Genomic DNA, 25,587 nt, shown 5'->3' with positions numbered 1-25,587 from the left:
TATTTTTTTCTTAGAAAACTGCTCCATGATGTGCTCTACAAAAATGCAGAACAAGACCCAGGATGGGGAAACTGAAGATCTAACATTAGATAAGAGCAATGGGAGTCTTAACATGGTTTTTCCACAACAACTGTGTGGCAGGCTTAAAGTCTCAACCAGTCCAGACTGAAACAGGAGGGAAGAGGGCTCAGGCAGATTGGATATATACCTGCAGGAAGGTTTGGGGCTGCATTCATCACACAAACATAAGGAACTAGGAAAATAAAATGAGGCAACTACTATTTCAAGGGAAATAGTAGTACAGGAAAGGAAATATAAACGCGGTACACTACATGGCTCAGCTGCAAATAATATTTACGTAACTATCATAATTTAAACACTGAATATTAATTTAGCCAAAAGTGCGATATAACCATACTAGAAAGAATGGGGAGAAGTGGGGATATAGTATGAGACAGAGTAAATCTTTATTATCAATAATAGAAAATCAATCAGTAGTGTCTAAAAGTTAAAATTAAGAATTTAATTAAAAATTAAGTGTCTAAAAATTAAAATTAAGAAGTAAAAGTAAGGCAGATAAACCTTTGCCTTCAATAATGAAAAATCAGTAAGTCATGTCTAAAAGTTAAAAATTAAAATTAAGTATGCTATTTACTTATTCCATTTTGCTAATTATCATAAGAAATAGCTGAAATACTTGAAAATCATTACCTCTGGATTGTGGGAATTAGTGGGGCAGAGGACTGAAGTCTTTTGTTAACAGCCTTTTAACATTATTTGACTTTTTAAATTGCATTTATTCTGGAGCAAAAAAAAAAACTTTCATTTTTAAAAAAGCAGTTGCCTAGTAAAGAACTGAAATATATATGAAATGTCAGTGAATCACAAAATGGGAGCTCTTAAAAGACACAAAGATTACATTTCCAGGCTCTCCACTCCCCATTCAATTAATTAGCGTGGTGTTAATTAGCACTTCTTAGTAAGGGTTTTGCTTGAGTAAGATTTCTGCTTTTTCAACCGTTTATTTGGGAGGAGGGGGTGGCCTAGAGAGCTTGTCAACCTGATCATTTTTTAGATAGAAATCAATTAGGTTAGACTTCAGATTATTTACTTTGAACGGGATGGGACGTTAAACCTAGTTCAGCTGTGGCCACAGCTCTGCCGATAACCAGCTCCCTGCCTGTCGGCCCAGAGCTCGGGGCTTTAGGCCACAGTTCCTTGGAGCAAGGAGCTGGAAACATGGGGTCCTTGCAGATTCTGGGACAACAGGACAAGCAGGCAGAGACACTGTCTCCAACAGCAGTGGTGAAAAGTCCGCCTGGGACCAGAGCTCAATCACACAGCCTGACTCCCAGTGACTAGCTTTCTTTCCTAAATTTCTCTTGCACAGAGGGCTGAAGTTCCCAAATGGAGCAGCAGGGGGGCAAGTCTGGCAAACTCTTTACCGAGGAGCCTGTCACCAGTCCCCAGGACCAGGAGGGGCCTGCAGACGAGCCCCTGAGAGCATCGGCCCCTTGGGCTCCCTCAGAGCCTCGCCATGAAAAAGCCTGTTTCACATAGCACAGCCCTCGCTAAGCAGTAAGACACAGAGGACCCGATTTCCTCCTTCCTGGCCCCGTTTTCACAAATCTCTTGGGTGGGCAACCCTGAGGCAGAGAGCCCGCCACCCCCAAAGCCAACTGTGCAAATGAGATTTGGTAACAGCCCTGGGTAAGGGCGGGGCTGGGAGAGGCCGCAGCCTCCTTCCAACACAGAGGGTCTGGGCACCGCGCAGGCTGCTGGCTTGCAGGCATTTAGGGTCCAAATGAGTCCCGCTGACCAAGGCCCTGCCAAGGCAGCTCCACAGACTTCCGTTCCCAGCAGGGGCCGGTGTTGGCATCATTAATTCCTTTAGCAAAGAAAGGGGCTCACACTTGGTCACAGTAACTCAGACTCTCTCCCCGACCACAAACCACATGCCGCATACTTACATGTATCTACTGACTACAGGACAGATGCTACAAAAAAAAAAAAAAAAGCAAAAACAAAACCAAAAAAATAAAGAAAGAAAGAAGATTGAAAGCAGCTTTTCTTTTTCTCTCGTTTACAAAGCAAAACAAAACAACCCCCCAAAACCAGCAGATGCAGAAAATGCTCCTGAATGACTTATTTGGGGCAAATTATTTAATTGAAACTGTCCTGTTTTCTGAGCCCTGGACATCTCAAGGAGGTGGGGGGGGGGCAGGGCGGTCCAGGCAGGAGAGTGGAATCTGCAACTTTATGCCCCCGCCCTCAACACACTCACAAGCACTCACACACGCAGCATGGCAGCGTCGATGTCCACCGTCTGCCATCCGGAATCCCGCTGCCTAATTGCTTGATTTCATGGATTGTGTTCAATCCCCACTGATTGAAGCTAATGGTGCAAAATGGAAACCCGGCTTTGAGAGCAAAGGGCTGCCTGGAGTGGCTTTATTCGGGAAGGCGTGTGCACCAGCGGCCCTGGCAGCAGGGGGCTTGGGCCGCAGAGGGGGACAAAGAGGAGTTTTGGCCCCTCTCCTTCCCAGTAAGGATTGGACCCCTCCTCCCCGCGTTCCCAAACAGGCAGCGGAGGAGAATAGGAGACTCGCTTACAGAACGTCAATCACCAGGATTGACTGAATCTTGGCTCCAAGTCCAGGCCAACCCGCCAAGGCAAACAGTCTTCCTGCCTCGGGGTCACCGGTTTTCCATTCCCCTCCGTCCCACCCCCCGGGGTTCGCCCACATGGCACGTCGGAGTGAAGAATGGTCTTTTGGCAGGAAAAAGATGGGGAGTGGGTTTCAAAAACCAATGAATAGGAAAAGCCATGAGCTACCCCCGGCTCTGAGAGCTGCATCAGAGAGGGGTCCTCAGAATCTCCCGGATGGCTTGTTAAAATGCAGATTTCTAGGCCCTCAGAGCTTCTGACTCGGTGGCAATGGGATGGGGCCTGGGAATCTGCATTTCTAACCTGTTTCCCGGTACCGTTGAGGCTGCTGGTCTCGGGACCACACCTGAGAACCACTGGTTCACGGGGTTTGAGGGCGGGGATGGGGTGGGCTATTTGGTCTGCCACCTGGGTTATTCACAGTGGTGCCTTCTGAGGACTCTTGGATGTCATTTAAACTTCCTGGAGGCCCAGGGCAGCCCTCCAAACTCATTAAAGCTCGGGCTGAAGTCAGCAAGACAAACATGGGCATGTCCAAGACCCAGCTGACCCTGGGTAAGCTGGTGTAGTGCCATTTTCAGAATCGCTGAGGTCTGGGGGGCAGAGGTGGAATCTTGCAGCGTCAGGAAAAGCAAAACAAAGGCTTTGATAGCAAGAGGTCGCACATTTCAGAGGAAAGGACTTTACGTCTGGAATCGGCCGACTCCAGCTTCTGGTTGGGACGCCAGCACTAACTTTTTAGGTGCCAGGGGCAGAGAACGTCCTCACTCAGGACTCACTGTCCCCCTTTCCCTCCCAAGGGAGCTCCGGGTATAAAAGGATTCAGAGAGAGGGGCACATCTCCAATTCGTCGCGGATTTCTCTTAAGCCCCGAGCTGAAGAAGCTCAAAAAATAACCCGACGTCCAGAATCCTTCCTTCTAACCATCACGGGATTTGCTCTGAGGCAGAAACAGAAGGCTGGTCCTAGATCTGAGCCCACCCTACCCCACCCCCGGCGCTACGTCCTGTACTTTCATTTTTCTGGTTCTTTTTTTCCAGCCTTTCCAGGCTTTGCGTAAAGTTCAGGGAGGCTTGGAAGACCCTGGTAGGCGCTGAGGTCTAGCCTGAGCCCACTGGGCACGCCTTCCCATCCATCAGATGGGGCGGCGCCCGGCTTCGCCACAAAGCCCCAGGGAGGGGCAGAGGCACGTGTGGCTCCCCTGTCGCCCACCTGGCGCAGCCCCACTGGAGACAAACTGCAACATACACCCAACAGGATGGAGAGGAATCCTGGTCTCCCAAGGTCAAGTTTGCCGTGGCCTCAGGTAGGTTTGGATGAAGCCAAGAGTCTAAAAGTTAATGGGAGTCAGTACCCAGTCCTCACTCAGAGCTGGCCTCCTCTCCAAAAGCGAACCCTCTGACACTGTTGGTGGGAATGTAAATTGGTGCAGCCACTGTGGAAAACAGTATGGAGGTTCCTTAAAAAACTAAAAATAGAGCTACCAGCATTTCCACTCCTAGATATTTATCCAAAAAAAACCCCTCCAAAACACTAATTCAAAAAGATACACGCACCCCAATGTTCATAGCAGCACTATTTACAATAGCAAGACATGGAAACAACCCAAGTGTCCATCAACAGATGACTAGATAAAGAAGACAGGGTACACACACACACACACACACACACACACACACACACACACAGGAATACTACTTGGCCATGAAAAAGAACAGAATTTTGCCATTTCCAGCAACATGGGTGGACTTGGAGGGTATTAGGCTAAATGAAACAAGTCAGATAAAGAAAGACAAATACTGTGTGATATCACTCATATGTGGAATCTAAAAATTAGAACAAAGTAGTGAATATAACAAAGCAGCAGCAGACTCACAGATATAGAGAACAAACTAGTGGTTACTAGTAGGGAGGGGGGCAGGGGCAGTACAAGGGTGAGGGAGTGGGAGGTACAAATGAAAGGATGTTCTGTACAACACAGGGAACATAGCCATTACTGTGTAATAACTGTAAATGGTAAGTAACCTTTCAAAATCATATAAAAAATAAATGAAATAAATTGAAAGCTGGCCTTCTCTCTACAGTCTAGGGTTTCCCCTTCTGCTGAGCCCAGGCGGCGGGCACGCAGGGTGGCCAGCGGTATCGGCCCTGAGCTGGATGTCCTGACCCCTGACCGTCACTAAGTCTCTTTTCTTTCTCTCCATCCACCTGGAGCCGCACACACAGGTAACGGGGCGGATCTGGGTCCTGGGAGCCTGGGGGAACCTTGGTGTGGGGGAGACAGATTATGGGATGGGTCACCCTCACTTGGGGCTCCTTTCTGATTCTCCAGGAAAGCCACTTATTCAAAAGAGATAAAAACAAAAATAAATACATATATGAAATAGACACAACATTGTAAACTGACTATACTTTGATTTAAAAAAAAAGAAAATGAGAATACCGGCAAAAGATAAATAAAAATTAAATTTAAATCAATCAATCAATCAACAAACAAACTTCCCCATGGCTATGGGAGCCACTGCCCACCCGCCACCGGAAGTTGTGTGGGTGGGCAAGGACTTGGCCCCACAGAGATGGAGCCTCCCAGGCAACAAGTGTCTGACCACGTGCTGGGGCAGGGCCCCCAACTCCCAAATGCACGCCTACCATTCAGGAGGCAAGGGCTTTTGGAGTGTTTACCAAGTTCCTGGCTCCAGAACCAACTGATTTCCTTTAATGGGCCCAGTACATTCCATGTGTGTTGCATCCTTCCCACTGAAGACGGTCAGGATCGCGGGGGTTCGGGGCGATGGCTCTGGCTCAGGCCTGGCAGCATCCAGCTCCCCAGCATGTTTGCCCTTTACTAGCAGAGGTCTGGAGGGCTGACCCTCAGGGCAGACACACTTGGTCTCCCCAGGTCCCTTCCCCGGCTCCCGTGCCCCCTGCTGAGTGCTCCGTCCCGTCCATGGGCTCCTGCCTGACCCAGGGAGCACAAGAGAGAGGTCTTCCTCCTGCACCTCCTGTCCCAGGCCTCCGGGTACCGCGCCAGAGGGTACTGGTCACACCCACCACGCAAGCCTCACGAGCAAGTTCGCACCAGGACAAAGCGGGAGAAGTCAGGATGCTGGGCGGGTCCCTCCAGGATCTGCTAGAGAATGGAGGTCACAGACGGCTCACTCTCCCAGCATCAGAGGACTGATGTCACAGTGGCAGGCAGGGGAAGGCAGGAGCCGGGGATCACCTGGCCTGAGACTGGAGCTACGATACCAGCACGGCCACTTCAGGACACAAAATGCTCGCGGCCTCCCCGCGGCCACTGAAGATCAGCTGGGAAGTGGGAAGGCACCATGTCAGCCATCAGGTGCTGTGCAAACCCCAGCGCCCTGCAGATCTGTCGTAAATTGAGGATTTGCTATGAAAGCATCCTTGACATGGGTCCACGTGTCACCAACTGTAAGCAGTAGCCGGAGGGCCTGACACAGCCTATGTATGAAGGATTGCATTTACGGGGCAAGTCAGGAAAGATGTGGCCCCAGGACCCCTGTGCCATGCTGCTGGCTGTGTTCTGGTGCCCTGCGCTCCCCTGATCTCGATTTCGCCAGAGAACCTCCCTCCAGTGGATGCACATTTTGTGCCTAATGTTCAGTAAATAAACAGGTTTGTAAAGGTCCTTCTTTTTCCGAAGAGCTTAAAACGAGCTGCTAGGGAAATTCATCAATGTGCTGGAGTCCCCGGAGTGCTTGGGGTCCCTGTTCACCGCCCTTTAGAACCTGGTTCCTGGGGGTGCCTTTGGGAGCTGACCTTCCTCCGTGTCTACATCTGACTTTTCCTGGTTTGGCAGAGGGCAGATCCCTCTCATCCCAGGTGTGTAGACTGTGCCCCTCCCAGCTCCCAGCTTTCTGCCGCTCTGTTCACCGGCACACCTGTGATGTCAGGAACTGATCCTGTAACACCCTCATCCCCAGCAGCGAAACAACAGAGCCACTGGCTCTATTGGGAGATGCCCCCTGCCTCCCAGTGGCCACCAGGAGCCAGGCCCTGCGGTATGTGACGTGCAGCCCTAGGGGGTGACCACCTCATGTCCAGAATGTCCTCTGCCTTGCCAGGTACTACAGACCGACAGCACCTTCCCCCTTGGAAATCCCTTCCACGACTCGTGCATCAGTCCCCGCTGCGGGAAGCTGGCTTTCTGTGTCTGCTTGAGTCCACTGTGCCCTGACGACCGCTGGCCTCTGCTGCCTCCTCCCCAGTCTGCCTCAGGGACCCCTGGTACTGACCGTCAAGGGCCAGGTGCCGTCCTAAGGGCCTTAGCGTTCTTTACTGTGACCTGGTGAAGCCGGTACTACCAATATTCACCTTTTAAGACAAGAGGATAATTTTCCACAAGACGCCAGCTAGTAAGTGACAGAGAGCCAGGGTTCAATCTCACCCCACGAGACAACCAGAGCCAGGGTGATGCCAGTGACCCCGCAGGCTGCTTCACAAGTAGCCGTGTGCCAGCGCCCTGTGCTGGAGGTTATTTTGTGGGGCCTCCCAGAGAGGAACAAGCTTGGGTTTGGCTCCAGCTTGGGTTTCTCGTTCTAAGGCCCCTGGGGCCAGGCAGGCGCACAGAGAGTTCTCAGCTGGTCCAGACCGGATTCCACCCACCCGCCAACCCCCTGACTCCCCAAGAGCCCCCAGAGTGTCGGGAAGGGGGGCCAGGGCTGGGATGAGGAGCCAAAGGAAAGGCGAACGCTGTTCCCTGCTGGGCCTGCCTGTTCCTCCTCCAAGTAATCATGCAAAGGGAGGAAACCTGCCAGAAGACACATTAAGTCTGTAAGGGAAGAAGGGTGGAGACGAGGAGCTGTCAGTCACCCGGAAATCAACCCAGGCTACAGACGCCCCTCCTTCCCAGAGAAGCCGCCTCTGCACTCTGCCTTCCCACCAGCCCCCCCAGCACATGCACACATGCGCATACACACACACACACACACACACACAGTTACACAACTGGGAAGGCGAAGTCACCGGGAAAGCTGATGCCAGGAGCAGAGGTGGAGCAGATGGCCCTGCCTGCGTGCAGGAAAGGGCAGGGGATGGAGGCCCACCTGGGGTCTGTGCTTTATTCCAGATCTGCTGGGCCTCCTCTCTGGCAACTGGAAGACAGGACTGCTCCCCAGGAATCAGGAGCTCCAAGCCACCTGGTCTTCGCCGCAAAGACACGCAGCTCGGAATGGCTTTGAGGTTCTACTTTGCACCACCGGGGCCGGCACCTCCCTCCCGAGAAGCGGGCCCAGGCATGAGGTCGGGGACTTGAGGGCGGCATCCCGTGTCGCTGGGGGCCCCGGGGTGTCGCACTCCTCTGCACAGCAGCTCTTTTCCACGTGTGCCTGAGATGAAGCCCCATGTCCCCAGAGAGCGCTCCTGGGGAGCAGGGAGGAGCCCACAGAGATGTTTACGGAGAAACCAAGTCACAGAGCTTCGCGGAACGAAACCGTGCGATTTCAGGGCTGGAAAGAGCCTTAGAGGTCACGGAGGGTGGCCCCTTCAATTTGCTTAAGGAAATGGGCTCAGGGACTTCCTGACTGGCCGAGTCACGAAGCTGATTGTGGTATCGCCGGATCAGATCCCAGGACTCCAGGATTGGTGTGACTGTCTCTCAGGTCTCACGTTATCTCCTCACACAGAAGTCTGTATTTTTGGTGTTTGACAGGCGGGTAAACTGAGTCACGGGGCTTGCCTGAGCTGACACTGTGGGTGGCAGAACCAGGCCTTGAACTCAGGTCCATGTGACACCTAAGGCCATGCCTGTTCTTCCCGATACAATTTTTATATCCCAGGGATTACGTCACGCGACTTAAGACAATCCCTGCTGACCGCTGGAATCCGCTGTGAAGTGGCTCCAGCCCAGAGAGCCAGCAGTTCTACAGGGACTTGCCGCAAGCACTGGAAACTAACAGAACAGGCCCAGCTGGCATTTGGGGGAATAAACAAGACACTGAGGTCACAGGAGGGTTCCCCAACCGGCCAAGGTGGCCCTGGGCGCGCACGGAGGCACCCTGCGGAGAAGTCCGTCTGGGGTTCTAAAGCCTTCCCGAGTCAGAGGAATCAGCCTGTGGCATGTTCTGGAAGGCCTCTCTCTGAAACCACGGGGAGAGAAGAAAGCGTCTGACCTGATCTGTGCAGACTAAGCTCCTGAAAGAGGCCAGGGCATCTCGGAGAGGTGACTGGCACCCACACTGGCCAGGCAGATCCTCTGTGTGCAGACCAGCACATGTACATGCACATGGCTCGCGTCTACACCCGCACCTGACTCACCCACGCACACTCAGATGTGGACACACACACACAAACCACACCCGCTCCCCATCCCAGGCCTCCCCCTAGGGCCTTCCATGGCTGCAGCTCCTCTCACCTCCCTTCTCCAGGAGGCCCCAGACACCCGGGCTGCCTAAGCTCCTCGGGCCCCAGATCTGCCGTCACCAGACCACCGACCGCGGGGCTGGCTGGCTGTGTGCGCCACCTGCCTGGGCTGCTAACAAGGTCTGGAGAGAAGTCGGGGACTTTATGACAGCTCCTAATGGCCACCGCCCTCGGTAATGCCCAGCTCTGCGGTGCCCCGCGTGTGAGCTGATTACAGGCTTTGGCTCCTGCTCCGTGCATCCCTAGCAAAGGTCTCCCAGGGTCCCTGACCACAGCAGATGGCCCTTCCCCAGGTGGCTGGGCCACGGGCTGGCCTCATCAGAACAGCCTACAGGGACACCTTCTAGTGGGTGGCCCATAGCTGGTCTGGGCCCGGCCAGCACTGCCCTGAGCCTGCCGGCTCTCCTGTCCCAAACATCTCACCCCAAGGCCTCAGGCTGTACGTGGCATCACTTTGGATGAATGAGCACCTCTCCAGGTCTCCTCCCCTCCTCCCCCTCCTCCCCTCCCCATCTTCCCCTCCTTCCCTCCTCCTCCCCCAGCTCCCCACCCAAGGCCCTCTTTTAAGATGTGAGTGACAGTAACATTTTTAAAAATACTCTCCTGATGCCTCTCATTGCCAACGAGACGAATGCCCCTTTCTTCAGCGTGGCATTCAAGGTCCTGCGCTGACTTCTGCCGACTCTGTCAATCTCGTTTCCAGCTGCTTTCCCCCCCCCCCCGTGCGCCTTAGAAGACAATCACGAAGAGAGTCCCCAGTCCCCAACACACAGGTGGCGTCAGCCTCCGAGTCCGGTTCTCTGCGGGCTCCTCGGCTGAGAATACTCTTCCTCCGCCCACATTTTCAGCCTGACAAACTCCAACCAACCCCTTGGAGGACACCACCAGGCGTCTCCCCTCGGGCGCTTCCCCCGACCTGTCCCCAGAAAACGGCTCCCTCGTCTGCGCTCCCGCAGCCCCAGCGCTGACCCACCACAGAGATTTCGGCGTCTGACGACACGACACGGGGTTCTGTTTGTCTGTTTTCGCCTCTCCATCCCGTCTCCACGGTAAGCTGTCAGAGGGCAGGAACCACCCCCGACCAGCCGCCCTGCACCACCGCCCTTGGGTGCACCAGCCTGTGAGTCCGCATGCGATGTGACGCAGCCTCCATTCAGTTCAGGGGCACCTGCTACCACTCTAAGGCCAGCGCCTGACTGGTTCGTTGAAGTGCTTCCCCCTCAAGGGCAGAAAACGCCCCACGGACTAGCACAGAAGTGTAGGGTGCGAAGGCCTGAGAGGCAGGACAGAAGCCCCTTGGCCTCAAGCTGGCCCTGGGAACAGGCAGGGGGAGGGGCCCTGGTCCTCCTATGAACTCACCAGAGACACACCACCTCCCCCTCCAGCGCTCCCCAGCTGACCGGTCTGACCCAGGCATGAGCGTCAGGGTGGCTCAGAGCGGGCCTTCTCACTGAGAATCCAGCCCGAAAGGCTGCAGGAGAAAGGATGGACGTGGACCTCCCCTGTCTGCACTGATGTGCACAGGTGAGAGCTACGTTCGGGCTGAGGGTTCAACAGGTTTATTCCAGGCTCCGTTTCTGGCCCCGCTGCCACAGCCACGGAGGCAGGGATCTCACCCAGTCACAAAGCCATATCCGAAGCTGGCCAGATTTGCTGTGGAAGACACAGCAGAGGGAACTCATTTTCAAAGGGTGCACAGAGAGCAGAGAACACATCTGAGGGGCTCCCAGCAGGAAATGTCCAGAGAAAATGAGAGAGAGAGAGAGGAGAAAGATAGAAATCCCCTCTCGTAACCCCGCCTGAACGAGAGAGAGCAGAGTTGAGGGAAGCTGGGTCCTAATGGTTCCCCGAAGCCAAAGCACACTTTTGGCATCTCTTTACGACTCACAGACAGCCTTTCAGAATTTGCTGTGAGAGCTCTCCCTTCATTCCTGCCCTAAGAAATACTCCTTTATTCCCCCAAATACCTGCAGGCCGGTGAGCATCTACAACCCGCACAGCAATCCCTAAAGAGCTGTCTGGCCTCACACACCAGCCCCTCCAACCATGGGAGACCGACCCCGCTCATTCTCAAACGGCAACCCAAACCCCCACCCCACAATCCTCACAGGTGACACAAACATCATCTTTTCTCAGGGTCCTCACTTCCCCTCCCTGACCCGCCGAGGAAGTCAGGATGGGAAGGACCAAGGATGGGGCCTAAGTCGCGGGAGGTACCTGCCAACACCTTCAACCTCCGTCCTGCTGTAAGGACCCCGATCAGGGCTGGGGTGACCCCGAGGCTTCTGCCTGGGAAGAAGCAGTTTATAACTCAGCAGCCCCTCCCCGAAGAGCCACAATAGAGAGTGGCCTCAATGTCTCCCTCGGAAGGACCTGGGAGGCTCAGCTCCTTCACTGGTTCCCTCAGTCCCGCCCTCCTTCTCACAGGTGCCACTCACAGGCCTGGATCTGCCCTCTTTGTTCCCAAACGGCACTCTCCCAGCCCCCAACAAGCAAAGCCAGAGACCCCGGGCAAGCATCTGAGCGCCCTCTGCCACCACCCTTCATGCTGGGCAGAATCCACCAGCGATGTCACCCCCACCCACCACCGCACCCGGCCCCGGGGTCCAAATCCTTCCACACGTCCCAGGCCCCTGCCAATTTGCTTCCGCCCACGTCTACTGGCAAAGAAACGTAAGCTGGCGGCTTCTGGTTCTCTTCCCTCATCACTCTTCACGGCCCGTCGGGGTGAGCTGGCGGACACCACCCTGAGACCTGCCCCCTCTGAACCAGGAAGTCCCCGGTGCCAGCACTAAGCGGCCCTCGAGCCCAGGGAGCCCTGCACCGCAGGGGCGGCTCCAGTACCCACCGGCCCAGGCCCAGTCCTGCATCTGGTGGCCCCGCCGGCCTGGCGGCAGTGCCATGTCCCCTGGGGCCGGGCGGGAGTGACAGCGCTGGTGACAGGCCTGGCCTCTGACATAGCGAAGCTGTCGCTCCAATATTTATTGTATGTGTCTGGCTTTCACACGGAATCTGCAACCTGCCAGTTACCAGTGTTTACCTTGGTAGAAATTCACAAGAAATCTTAGTCTGAACAGGCCCGGAGTTTATTTTACTGCCAGATAAACAACTTTCTTTGATAAATCATCCGTGTGACAGTGTTCCTGAAAGACTAAACAAAGATTTCAAGTGCAATCTATAGGCCTTTGAGAAGCCTTCCTAAGCTAATGCATGCTTAATTGGCTGCTCCGAGCAGGCTGGGGCAGGGCGAGGCCCTGATCTCTTTGGCCATTTGCTATCCTTTGAAAAATAAATACGGATTGGAGCTCCTGGCTCGTTTCTGCGAAACTGGACGAAATCTGCCAATATGTAAATGCTCGCGTGCTTCTGAATATAGCCTATGTTTTGGCTAACAGGCGTGCATCTCACAAATGTTACAAGGCAGCTGTTGGAAAAAAAGTGAACAGCGTCCCAGAGACAGTGCTTGAGAAAAGCTGAGAACATCCCAGGGCTCTCAGGGCTCTCTTAGACCCAAGCAATTATGAGCAGAAAAGCTCATATCAGGAATAAGATTTCTAAACATCACACAAACACTCAGAAGAACAACCTTCAGCAGGCGCACCCTGGACTCAGTAAATACTTGGTCCAAGCTCCACATGGTGTAACTGTCTGACGGCTTCCATTTTTACAGTGACCTAAGGGCGTCATTTAACGGAAGTCCAGACCGCCTCACTTCTCGTATTTACAGGGTTGTTTCTGGTTTCGTTTGGTTTGGGTTTGTTTTGGTTTGGTTAACTCCAACACCTTGAAGCCACAGAAAACTGTTAAAGTTTTCTCAAATGGGTTTTGTTTTTTTTTTTAAGAGGTTGTTCCAGTTCAATCCTCCTGCAAACCAGAGAATTAATCAGGACATTCCATTCCATTTCCTAAAATTTTTTTGCCAAGCAAGCTAACTCCATTAGTGCTCAAATCATCCTACCTAGGCCAATTTCCATCCTGAAACAATTTTTTTCCAATAAGAAGCAATAATGATGCTTATGGGGACGGGGAGCGTGGAGGGTGTAGTAGCGTATGTGCTCAGCATGCACGAGATCCTCTAAATAAATAAATAAATAAATAAATAAATAAATAAATAAATACACCTAATTACTCCGCCCCCCCCCCAAACAAACTAAATAAATTAAATATTTTTAAATAGGAAATTTAAAAATAGTAATGATTATGGATTGAGCAGCCAGCATGTTCCAGGGACTGAACACATTTGATTGACCCAATTCTCCTCCCAACACAGTCCCAGAGGAATCACCATCTACATTTTGCAACTGAAGGGACAGGCTCAGGAAGGTTAAGAAACTTTCCGGTGGTCACACAGCTTATGAGGTTGGGATTGAATTCAAGTGTGTCTGGCCCAAAGCCTGCGTTCTTTCGACTCACCGTCTGCCTCCCCACAGAGAAAGAGAGCAACGACCCCCGAGCTCTTCCCCCGTGTTAGCGCAGACAGCAGTCTGTTTATATCCCACAAACTGAAAACAGCGCCAGGGCACCCAACGCCCCTTCCCAGAGAGCGTCCTGCACAGTTCCTGGCAGGCGGGGAGAGTGATGAGCATGAGAGGACACGAAGGAGGAAGGGTGTGGAATCTGGACTGGCGACCCAGCGGAGAGATGCTGGGAACAAAAACTGGACGGGATGCCAGGGGAGCGGCCTTGGGCAATCTGATGACTAACTCCTTTACCTGAGTTTTGTTTTCCTCGGTCTGTAAGGTGAGGGCCCTGAACTGGCTAATCTTTGAGGTCCCTCCCATCCAGCTCAACAGATCTTGAGAACGCCAAAGGGGTACTGAGGAGCTGACAGCACCCCCACCCCGGCCCCGATCGCAGCTCATCCCTCGCCCCCTCCTCCTCTGCCCACCCCTGGAAAAGCTGCAGGGGACAGGGGTGAATTTGAGGGTAAACCCTTCCCGTGATCTCCATCCCCGGGACCGCTTATATATACATCAAATGATAAGGAGGACATTTTGCTCAGTGAAATAAGCCAGACACAAAAGGACAAATGCTGTAGGATTCCACTTACACGCGGTCCCTGGAGTAGTCAGATTCCCAGAGACACAAAGTGGCCTGGTGGCTGCCGGGAACTGTGGGGGGATGGGGAGCTGGTGATGGGCACAGAGTTTTCAGCTTGGGATGGAAAAATAGCCAAAGATGGATGGTGACAATGGAAGCACCACAGTGGGAACGCACATAATGCCACTAAACTGCACACTTAAACATGATGAAAATGGTCAATTTCAGGTTCTCTGTATTTGTCCACAATACATTTTTTTTTAAAGATAGGGAGGGTGGGAGAGTCCCAGAATTGCAGGCTGGAGGGCACTTCAAAGGACACACACACCTCACAGGTGGCCACTGACTGTCCCAAGGAATCACCTGGTTGGAGGCGTACTCATCCGCCAAGAGGGAGAAGCCATGTGTCACCCAGTCCCCAACCCATTGTGCCCACACCCAAAGGTCTCAAGTCAAAGAGAGCGATCATTCCAGCAGGATGCGAGACAGAGCAGGGCTGGAAACAGGAGAGTCCCACGGACCCGCTGAGAGCAGAGCCGAGGACCGAGTCTCTGAGCTGCGCCCCCACTTCTTTGGTGACAAGCATGGAAGGAGACCTCATACTCTGCCCCTGACAAGACCACCAGGACAAACACTGAGTCTGGCCCCTGTGCTGGGCCCCTCACCCTAGCTCACCTGCTCCTCATCAAAACCCGTCCTGGATACTCACTGCAATTTCATACAGAAACTGGGGCCTGGAGAGGTCAGGAGGTGGCCCTGTGCTGCAGGGCGTCCAGAGAGTGGCAGGGGGAGACCTGAACCCAGCTCCCGGCAGTATGGCGCCATCTGTGGGTCCTGGGTTTCTGTACCCTTTCCCATGCTTCGGTCCACTTTTCATAGGTTCGAAAAGGCCAAAGAAAATGTTTTTCGTTGACATTTGCCTTATCTTAGTATCTTCCTGCTAGTTACACTCAGGAGAGAATTTGATGTGGAGAGAGGGTGCACCCTGCTCACCACAGGGGAAAATCTCGCTCTTTTAACCCTGCTTTTCCTCACGGTTCCTCGATGTAGTTTCACAGTGCAAGGTGGTCCCTGAGGAACCTCAGCCCGAACTGCCCAGGACCTGATTCCTCCTGCCAGACCCCCAGGTCCAGCCTGCTAAGGAACTCTCCACTCGGGGACTGTGGCCGGGCCGTCACAACCCACCCGGCCAATTCGAAGGCTCCCAAAGCCTGGCCCAGCCGTGGTTTCTGCCTGGAAGAAGCCGCCCCCATCGTGGGAGGGGTACTCAGGAGCGGCTGCGGGCCTCGAGCCGCGAGTTGCACTTGCAGGGTGCGTCGGCCCCACGTTTCCCCGAACATCAGGTGCCGTACGATTCCTTCCAACTATTGACAGATCTGCGCACGGGATGTGCATTCTCGAGATCTTCAGTGACAATAAAAACCAGTTGTTTTCAGCTGCCAACTCCCTACCTCGGGGTTACGGTTCCCTCCTCCGTGCCTACTGAATTTTACTTAGATTCCTGGACATTAAGGCTTTTTTTTTTTTTACATACACACTCAGTCACCCAAAACAGCGCATGTAGTTTTCCTGGAACGTCAACAAGTTTTACACATTCATTTGGGAAGGCACTTTCTCTTCTTCCAAAACAGGAGTCCAAACCACCTCCCTGCTCTTCCTCGTCCTTTGTACACGTGTCTGACCAATTTTTGTTTTATGCCGACCGTGCGTAAGACGCCGTGCCAAGGACAATTTAAGCCCAAACAGGCCTTGTTTTGTTCACTCTAGCACACAGACCCTCCGCGCATTTTACCGTGAAGTGTGCTTCCTTCGTCGGCGGTGCATCTCCCGTGTGATGAACAGCGCATCTCGCCACAAAGCGGTGTCTTACACTAGGTGGAATACGGTACCAGAGACAGACCCCTGCTCTCAGGCAGCCCCGACAGACGTTGCAATGACTGCGCTGGCAGCCACTTCTCCTCCTCCTCTGCGGGAGGAAACCCAAGGTTTAGCTTGGAAAGGCTGAGCCTACTTTTTGCAAGAAGTCAGACTGCCCCTTCAGAAGTAAAACACTGGGCCTCCCAACGGCAGCGCAGCCAAGACACCTTGAAGGAAGAGTGAGGCAGAGTGAGACCAAATTACTGAAGGTGCAGGAAGCTGAGAATGTTTCTTCTAGGAAATAGTCCCAAATACTAATAGCGAGAGCCGATTTTTTTTTTCCTCTCTCCTATTTGACTCATTTTAGTGTTGCAACGTACAGTTTTACCCTTTATGAGGAAACATATAAACTAGGGGGTGAAAAATGCTTCCAGAAGGCAGGGAAAGTTTCTGGGGGCCAAGAAATCTTTTTCCACCAGCAAGGAAATACTGACCTCAGGAAGTTGTCCCCTGAACTCTCCAAAACAAAACAAAACAAAGCAAAGCAGAAGCCAATACAAACGGAAGCTCTGAACTATCTTAGGAGAATATTACCCTGCACATTTCTACCAGAAATGCTTAAGGGTGTTTACAGATCTTGGAGAAACTAGAGAGAGTGGCCAGAGGCGGGGTCCTAACCTCCCAGCCACGCTAAATCAGATCTTCCCATCCGTGGGATAAGCTAAGCTGAAGGCAAGACGGTCATGGGCAGCGAGCTGTGAACAGCAGGATTATTACTGTGCCAGCTTGCAAATAATATATTGACCTGTCGAAGAGAAAAGAGCAACCCCCTGTTGTCAGACAGCAGGAAAAGCCGAGCGAGAACAAAACGCGGGGCTGGGCCTCCTAATTGATGCCCAGTGGGCAGGAAGGCTGCCATGTTGAATTCAGAGACTTTGCATCATCTAACTTCTGGCTTCCACACATCTGGTGCCTGATCCAGGCTGATCCAGCTGCATTCCTGAACATCAGCACGCAGGTGTTTCTACTGATGCTTTTCCCTGTTGGGGGGAAAAAGTGCTCTGAACTCAGGAGGTACAGTGCAGGGGTGGAGAGACTGGTGGCCAAGCAGACCCGCCGGGGAGTTCAAAATGCACGCCGCCTGGGGGAGGCGGTAATGGGTTGGGCAAGTCCAGCTCCTCGGCGGCGGCGGCAGGACGCTGAGGCTGCACAGGCAGAGGGCGAGTGCGTGCTGACCCAGAAGGAATGCACCCTTGTTCCTGGAGCTCCCAGAGGGCCCTCCGACAACCTGATGTCATCACACCGGGGATGTCAGGGCTACTTAATGCAAAGTCTGATCCCTGGAGTGGGGACTAAAACATTCTTTCTCTTCTCCGTTGTGTGTCAGCTGGCATTGCTGAATTTCTTTGTTTCCTAACCGAATCCCATCAGCGTGGCTGACTGCCTCGCTTACTTGAAGTGAACTGAGCTAGGAAACAAGTTTCTCAACAAGGCTGCATTCTCTGGGATGCTGAGAAGGGCAGAGCTGAGCTCAGCCTCTGCAGAGAAAGAGATAGAAAAAAAAATCCTATTTATTGCTCGATGAGAACATGACAAACGAAAAACCCAGAAAAATCTCTCCTGCACCCAGAAAAAGACGTCTGGTGTCCAGCACATCCGTGCAGAGGAGACACATGCCTCTAGGACCAAGCCCAGCGGCTGCTCATCTTAAGTGGAGAAGGCAGCATGACAGAGCAAAAGAATTCCAGCGGGGAAAGTCAGATGCTTTATTTATGAAATAAGTGGACTTGATAAGATGACCTGGAGGATCCAGAAGAACTCAAAAGTCCCAGGAACTCAAGAAGATAATCTCAGAGCGAATGGAACACAGGCCCAAACTGCTAATCACTCAGATTCGCTAAGCCCTGTGTGCTTAAAATGAGATACATTCCTGGCGCCGCACGCAGGGAGCTGGGGACTTGCTGACTGAGTAGGCGTCCACTGTGGTGGGGAGAGGATGTCCATCCCCAAGGGGGTCACCTGAGCACCCTCTAGACTGTTACCCTTCACCAAAATGGCAATCTTCACATTCAAATTCTTTCCCAAGGTTTGTCTCATCAGCCCGTGTCTAGGGAATGGCTCTTGTTCAACTAGCTGCCACAAAACCCCCAGTGAATCCGGGTTAGTAAGTTCCAGACAAAACTTCTGAGCATGAAGACGTGGATTCTCTTCTCACAGCTCCGGAACATGAACTTTGCCTTGAGTCCCACAGCCGGTGACTTATAAAATGACCCCACGATTCTCTAGGAAAGCACTGATTCGTGTTTGGTCGGGGTTAAGAAACTTTTGAAATGAAAATTTAATCTATTCTATTCTAGGTCAGTATTTTTGGACACAGTATTTAGCACAGCGTTCTGCACTCAAAAAAAAAAAAAAAGACACATGCACCCCAATGTTTACAGCAGCACTATTTGCAACAGCCAAGACATGGAAGCCACCTAAATGTCCATTGAAGATGACTGGATAAAGAAGTTATGGTATATTTATACAATGGAATACTACTCAGCCATAAAAAAGAATAAAATAATGCCATTTACAGCAACATGGATGGATGTGGAGATTGTCATTCTAAGTGAAGTAAGTCAGACAGAGAAAGAAAAAATATCATATGATTTCATTTATATGTGAAATCTGAAAAAAAAAAAAAAAGACACAAATGAACTTACTTACAAAACAAAGACAGACTCACAGACTTATGGTTACCAGCAGGGAAAGGGGGTGGGGAAGGATAAATTGGGAGTTTGGGATTTACAGATACACACTACTATATATAAAATAGACAAACAGCAAGGTCCTACTGTATAGCACAGGGAACTATATTCAATGCCTTCTAATAGCTGATAATGAAAAAGAATATGAAAAGGAATATATATGTATAAATGAATCACTATGTTGTACACCAGAAATTAACACAACACTGTAAACTGATTATACTTCAATAAAAAAAAAGACCCAGTTTAAAAAAAAAAAACCAGAAACGTTGAATGACTAGACATGTGGATCAAGGAATGATTGGACAGCAGGAATTTGATCCCCCAGTGAAGGCAGGACCCGCCCCCACACACTCAGTCCCAGGTTTCCCACCACGCTTCCCACAGGGGCTGAGCCGGACAGAAGTCATCTGAGCATAAAACATCAGCTAATATACTACCTTTCAGAGTTATTCTAACATGATTCCCGGGATTTGCTGACATGTCAGGGAGCCGACTTCTCAACACGAGTGTGGTGATTTACGACATACGAAGAGGGTCAGTGAAATCTAACAGCGGCCCTTGAGTGTCGTCTCCTGTCAAGATCCTTCGGGACCACAGCCCCAACGGGGAAGACTCTTCCTGCTCTCCCACCCCTGCCCCGCCCTCGCCCCCACCCCCATGCAGCAAAAGACTTCTCACCAGGATTTCTGAGAGATTTTATTTACATCCTTTTTTCTTGATGCCCTTGTGTGTCTTTGGGAAGGAATCTCAACCCAGTTTGTGGAAAAAAAGCATGTCACTCAGGCAGTGTGGGGCTGTGGGACTCTGCAGACTGTCTCTGCAAGGCCCCCTGAGATCAGCCCTGCGGGGCCACATCCAGCCTTCTCCTGGGGCTGCAAGCACTGATCAGAAATTCCTTTTTAACCCGGACTGATTTGGGAAGAAGGAAGGGAAATCTCCCCATGGTGGGGCTGTCAGCTTCCTTGCCTAGAAAGACCTGACAGCTGCCCCCAGCTCTGAATGCCCTAAGCCTGGATGCTCCCCTCCCAGGTCCTGGGCAGAGTGGTGCTGACACCTAGGGGTGGATGGAAAAAGAGCCGTGTGGAGAGGCCAGCCAGAGTCGCCCGCGGTACCTCCTGGTTTCCCCCAGTTCCTCTCCAACTCTCCCCAAGCCTGCCTTCCTCCACGCCTACAGAAGGTCCCCCCAAACCTGTCCAGTGATCCCACACACCCAAGGGCAGATGGAGGTAGAGAACATACAGAAAGATGTTCCAACAGGCTCTGTGCACCAGGGATGCGGACCGGGAAGAGCCAGGGGTGCTTTCTTACCAAACTCGCTGGCACAGAGATGCTCAATTATGGCTTCAGATTTCAACTCGTTGTCACACGGAGGACACACCGGCGTGCCTGGGGAGGGAAAGGGGAGAACAGGAGCTGTGAGTTACAGGCGTGGGGCCGCAGGGAGGAACCACCCCTGGGGCAGAGATCAGCCCTGGGACCAGGCTGAAAGGAGTTAAAGGTCTTCTGGAATTTCTCAAGGGCAGCCTGAGACAAAAAGAGTCCTGGAGGCCATAAACAGACACAGAGTTTCTTGAAAATTGGGGGACTAGAAGCTGCTGAATATGATAGTGATTAAGACCAACATATCTGGGGCTGAATGGGGCAGGTCCTATGAATCATGGCTTGACCAGGTGTGGTGAGCCTCTAGGAAAAGCTAGCTTGTAACCAAGCCACGTCTACCCGGTGTTTGTGTTCTGTTCTTTCTCCCCTTTCCTTGACATACACCCACCCCATTCCTGCCCCCTGCTGGTTCCCAAACTCCCCACCAGACAGCAGATCCATCCAGCCAGCTCTCTGGGAGCCAAGAAAGAAACTCAGCAGGACTCACAAACTCCAACCCCAGGCCCTGAGCCCTTCTCTCCAGAAGGCCTATTGCTGGGAGATCCTACGGGGCGAGGGCTGGGGTCGGCACCAGCCGTGCAGCCAAATGGGAGGACACTGCGGGACCAGACAGGAGAGACCCTCTGGAGGTGTTTTCACACTGTGAAGTGCTTTGAAGAAGAGGTGTGTGTGCCGCAGGCGTGGGGGCCACTGGAGGCGGCTGCGCCCGGGGGAGGAGGCTTCGCAGAGGCCAGGGCCAGCGGCTCCTCCAAGCCAAATGCTGCTGGTGCTGGAGGGAACCCCAGGAGGTAAAGGGGCTCCATGGAAGGACAGGGAGGAGGCAGCCCAGTGGCATCCCCAGAAGGTGAGGCAGCTGTCGCCGCCGCCACCATCTCACCATCACCCTCATCATCTATCAGACCACCTGGAGCTGAACCCATGGTCTAGGAAGAAAACCTTCCTTCTAAGAGCTCGCCACCCGCAGCACAGCACTGGAGGCCACGCCAGGCTGGAGCTGCAGGAGAGTCACCCCAGGGGAGGATACTGTGCTGAGCAACTTCAGCTCTGACATAAGGCTCTCTGTCCCCCTCCTCCCCTTCCCTCCCCATGGCTCCTATGGCAGGATCCTCTTGGGCTTCCAGACCTCCTACGGTTCAGACATGTGAGCAGAGCCTCCCATGGTGGATGAGGAGGGAGCTGCACAGCTCTCTCCAGCCAGTGGGCCCCCGGGACACAGCTGGTCCCGAGCGACCACCCCCCACTTCCATGTAGGGTTCCTGCGAGGCCTGGCAGAGACCGCCCGTGCCTTACTCTTTATGGACAGATTCCTCTCCCACCTTTAACTCTGTTCCCGGGGCCAAACACAGTCCAGATTCTTTCTGCAGTAAGAACCACAGCCACGCTCCAAGCAGAAGACTGTGGGGCTATCTTTTGGCTCAGATGTTGGAAAATTGCTTTTCAGCCAGAACTTCAGACTGGATTCCAGAGGTCGTGTTTCCGACAAAAGGGAAAAACTTACCCAGCATTGTGGTTCTTGCTTCCGTGAGAAGAAAAACAAGGAAAGGAAGTCCCATAATATGGGAAGGACCACGGTCCCTACATCAGGAGGGTGAACTGTGCTTTGGGGCTTTCCTGGTTTGGATTACTTTTTTTTTTTAAGTGGAAGTCATCACGCTGCAAAGTTCTATGCATATAATAACCTCGCCCACAAGTAGCAGGACAGGACTACCAGGATATAAACACCGGGTCTCCCTGCCCTCCGCTCACTCACATCATCTTGCCTGGACACCCTGAGGTCCCCGATCCGACTGGTGGCCGACAGCTCTGGCCACCACACGGGCATTTTTCTCAGTCCCATCTGCTACATTTGGCCTTCAGGGTCTCCCAGGGGGGCAGGAGCTGGCCGGGGTGAGCTCCGTGGGTTAGCGTGGCTTTTCCCTACCTCAACTTTTCTCGCAGCCCACTCTGGAGCAGCTACACACTGTGTGGGGCAAGTTCATCTGTGCCCTCTCCGGATCATCCTTTGGGGCCTTAGCAGGAGAAACTCACCCAGTCATCCATTGGAGGCAGAACTAAATCGCTATTTTAAGATGTATTTCAAATAATATTTAAAACCAAAGAACCAAAAACTAAAACGGGGAGGAGAGTAGAAAGTCCAACACTGGAATCAGGATTAAGTGAATTAAAAAAAAAATCAGCGCAGATGTATGTACATGGCACATCCCTCAAACACACACACGCACACAAAACTGCCTCTCCCATAACAGACGCTGATGAGCCTGGGCTTCAGCCTTTGGCAGTGGCAGGGGGTGGGGCAGTGTCCTTTGACTCATTTCTCAGGATCAAGTTTATCTTTAATAACATGTGGCCATAAAGTCCTGCCCAACATCCCCAACGGCACTTGCCCAAGTATGTGAACAGAATCCAGCCTACGGCATGCAGAGATATGCCGCTGCTTGGAAAATTCAGTTTTAATCTTACAGAATAAAAAGAAGAAAGGATGACAGTCGTGCAGGTGCACGCAGTCTCAGCCAAAAGTACCAGTTCTTACTCCAGAGCCGCCAGCCGCAAGGTTACGAGGACCAGCAGTTGTGTCTGTCTCAACCTGGGCGCGCAGCCCTCCCACTTCTGTGCTGACAGCCGGTGGCCAGAGCAAGTCCTGGGGGGCTCCCTCCCACCGAGGGGCTCCAGTCCTGGGGAGCAGCGGTGCCCTCTCAGGGCAGAGCCTCGCACCAAAAACACGGCAGGGAGAAAACCAGGTCCCAAGTCCCCCACCTGTCTGGTCCCTGGTCCCATCACTGCTGTTCTGTTTGCAGCTTGGCTCGGGAAGGTGACTATCTGCACACTCCTGGGATGGAGGGAAAGGACGGAGGAGATGGTGCAAAGGTCAGGAGTAAAAGGCTTCAAGAAGACAGCAGTTCTTTGGTTTCTGTCCCACGATCCCTGACGTTCCGGGGGGGGGGGGGATTTGGGAGGATTCTTGTTCCTTCAAAAGTATAGGCACCCCTGCCAGTCCTTCTACCTTCCTGTTGAAAGGCAATCCACCTGGAAAGTTTCTGACACTGACTGCGCCAGAAACAGACAGTTGGGAATGCACTCAGCCCCAGCAGAGCTGGCCGCGGCCTCTCTGGGCTAATCTCCCGGCCAGCAGCCAGCGGCAAGGAAGGGGAGAAGGCAAGCCCCGTGCGTCGCACACGGACAGAACACAAAGTGCTTTGTTTGCTCCAGGTAACGGCTCGGCTCAGCTCTCCTCAGAGGGCTGCACCTCCCCAAGGTTAACCCTGTGCAGACCCTCAGGAGGGGACAGCAGCGGTGCCCGGACCTGGCCACTGCGGGCAGGCTGCTGTCTTTCCCACCCTCGTGGCCTGCCACCCCACGTCGGCCACTCTGGACCCATCTCCCCCTTCTCTGGAATAAGCCGGGGCATTCAAAGTTGAGGGTGCCCTTTCCCCAGACCACCCCACCCTCACTCCGTGGAGCACACCCCTCGGTGGACAGTTTGCCTTGGCATCACTTGAAGATAAGCTAAGCCAGCAAGCAGCGGGTCCCCCCATCCTAAGCTCTTCCCTAAAAAAGCCCTTGGAACCTGTGCCCCGCACCCAGAGTCCGGCTCCCTGTCCCTGACAACCTCCACATCTTTGAGCCTCAACTCTGCTTCCGCCGAATTCCTGGCGGAATTCACCGTGCTGGCTTGTTTTTGTTTGTTTGGTTTTTGGTTTTGGGTTTTGGGTTTTGGGTTTTTTGGGTTTTTTGTTTTGTTTTGCTTGCTTGTTAACTTGTTTTGTTCCACTTTGTTTTGTTGCCTCCCCGGGATGATTTTCCCCCTCTCCCTGAAGAACTGCCCTTTAAGTGGGAGGGGGGTTCTGAGAGGAACCTCGCTCCCGTCGGGGAGGCTGTTAGGAAAGTCTCCAATTTGCAGAGCCCCGCTCCCCGAGGAGACCAGAACAATGAGCTAATAACAATTTTATCTTTCTAATTACCTGCGGATTTGTGTAAATGAGAGAAGCAGGGGGTATGCAGGAAAGAGTGAGAAGGGACTTTCCATCCCCCAAGCCTCTAGAGCTGTTACCTGGAAGGGGTGGAGAAACAGAAAGCCCTACAGTTGCTGAACTTTTTTTCCTCCGGCCAGTTCTGCACCAGTCCTGCATCTACTTAGCGGAACGACTAGCTAAGGAAAGCGTTTTAAAAAAAAAGAAAGAAAGAAATCCTCCTCGAACCTAAGAAAATAAAGCTGCGCCTTAGCATTTTCTTGGCCCTTCTGAGCTTTCCAGATTTGGGGTTTGGGTGTTTCTCCCCCGGGGCATCCCATCTGAAGGGCTGAAAACTCCGATGGGGACTGGGTTCCCTCCCAGAGGAGAGAAGAGCTCGCTCTCCTCGGACTCGGAGCTAAGGCTTTGTTTCAGGTACCGACAGAGCGAGACTGGACCCCGGGACAGCGGCTCCAGGACCGGGACCGGGTGCGCGCACCGCCCCGGACCGGCTGGAAGCTCCTGGGGCCGCTCCGCGCGGCTGAGAGCAACCTCTCCGGAGCAAGTCCCCGCTCCAGGGCGCGGCGCGGCGCGGCCAGCCCCGGGGGTGCCCCCGCCTCACCTTGGGGCTTGGAGGCCTCGGTGGCGTTGGGCGGGGTCATGGCGATGCAGACGTCGCCCTCGGGGAACTTGTCACACTTGAGCATCTCGGGCCAGTAGAAGCCGAAGAACTGCATGACCGGCTCGCACGAGTCGCGCACGGCCTCGCAGAGCCAGCGGCACGGGTAGATGGGCCGGTCCAGGCAGACGGGCGCGAAGAGCGAGCAGAGGAAGACCTGGGTGCCGATGTGGCAGTTCTTGTTGAGCAGGGGCACCCAGCTGCTGGCCTGCTGCTTCACCTCGGCCATGGTCTCGTGCTCCAGCAGGTTGGGCAGCACCATCTTCTTGTAGCCCACGTTGTGGCACAGCCGCAGGTCCACCGGGATGTCCACGCACTGCGGCGGCTTGGTGTAGAAGCGCCCGCTCTGGTACGCGCCGATGTCCGACTGGAAGCTCACGTAGTCGTACTCGCTGGCCGAGCCCGCGGCCAGGAGCCCGGCGGCCAGCGCCAGCAGCACGCCCGCCGCGGCCCAGCGCCCGCCGCCCATGCTCGGCGCCCCGGCCCCCGCGACGTGGGGCGTCCTCGGCCGCCTCCCCGCGCGCGTCCCGCCGCGAACTTCCAGGAATCCCCCTCCACCCCCCCGGGGGGACGGGACAAAAGGCGCCGTCCGCACCCGCGCCCGGCTCGGCGGCCGCGCGCTCCTGCCCGGCGCTGGCGGGGGCGGCCCTGGGGAAGCTCGCGCGGGGAGGCGAGCGCGCGGCCCGAGTGCGGCCCGGCTCCCGAGGCGGCGGGACCCGAGTGCCCGGCGCTCCCGCGGCCGAGCCCTCCGAGCCCGCGCCAGCCAATCAGCGGCCGCCGCCGCGAGCGCACTCGGCCCGCCCGTCAGTCACCCGCGCCGCCAGCCAATCGCCGGGCGGGCAGGAGGGGTCGGCTCCCCTAGAACTCAGCGCAGGTCAA

General features: G+C 53.6%; 1 protein-coding gene across 1 annotated transcript in view; it reads right to left on the bottom strand.

The window, feature by feature from the left end:
- SFRP1 (secreted frizzled related protein 1) overlaps nt 1-25,362 on the bottom strand; it is a 35,464-nt gene extending 10,102 nt beyond the window's left edge. The window contains exons 1-2 of the mRNA XM_010976928.3: nt 24,652-25,362; nt 20,011-20,088 (exon numbers count right to left, since the gene is read on the bottom strand). Coding sequence (XP_010975230.1) covers nt 20,011-20,088; nt 24,652-25,177 — 604 coding nt within the window. The 5' untranslated portion in view covers nt 25,178-25,362. The remainder of the gene's footprint in view (nt 1-20,010; nt 20,089-24,651) is intronic.
- Between the last annotated feature and the right edge of the window lie 225 nt (nt 25,363-25,587).

The sequence above is a fragment of the Camelus dromedarius genome, chromosome 22, assembly GCF_036321535.1.
Source record: "Camelus dromedarius isolate mCamDro1 chromosome 22, mCamDro1.pat, whole genome shotgun sequence".
NCBI classification, from domain to species: Eukaryota; Metazoa; Chordata; class Mammalia; order Artiodactyla; family Camelidae; genus Camelus; species Camelus dromedarius.
This window is presented reverse-complemented; position numbering and strand designations above follow the sequence as displayed.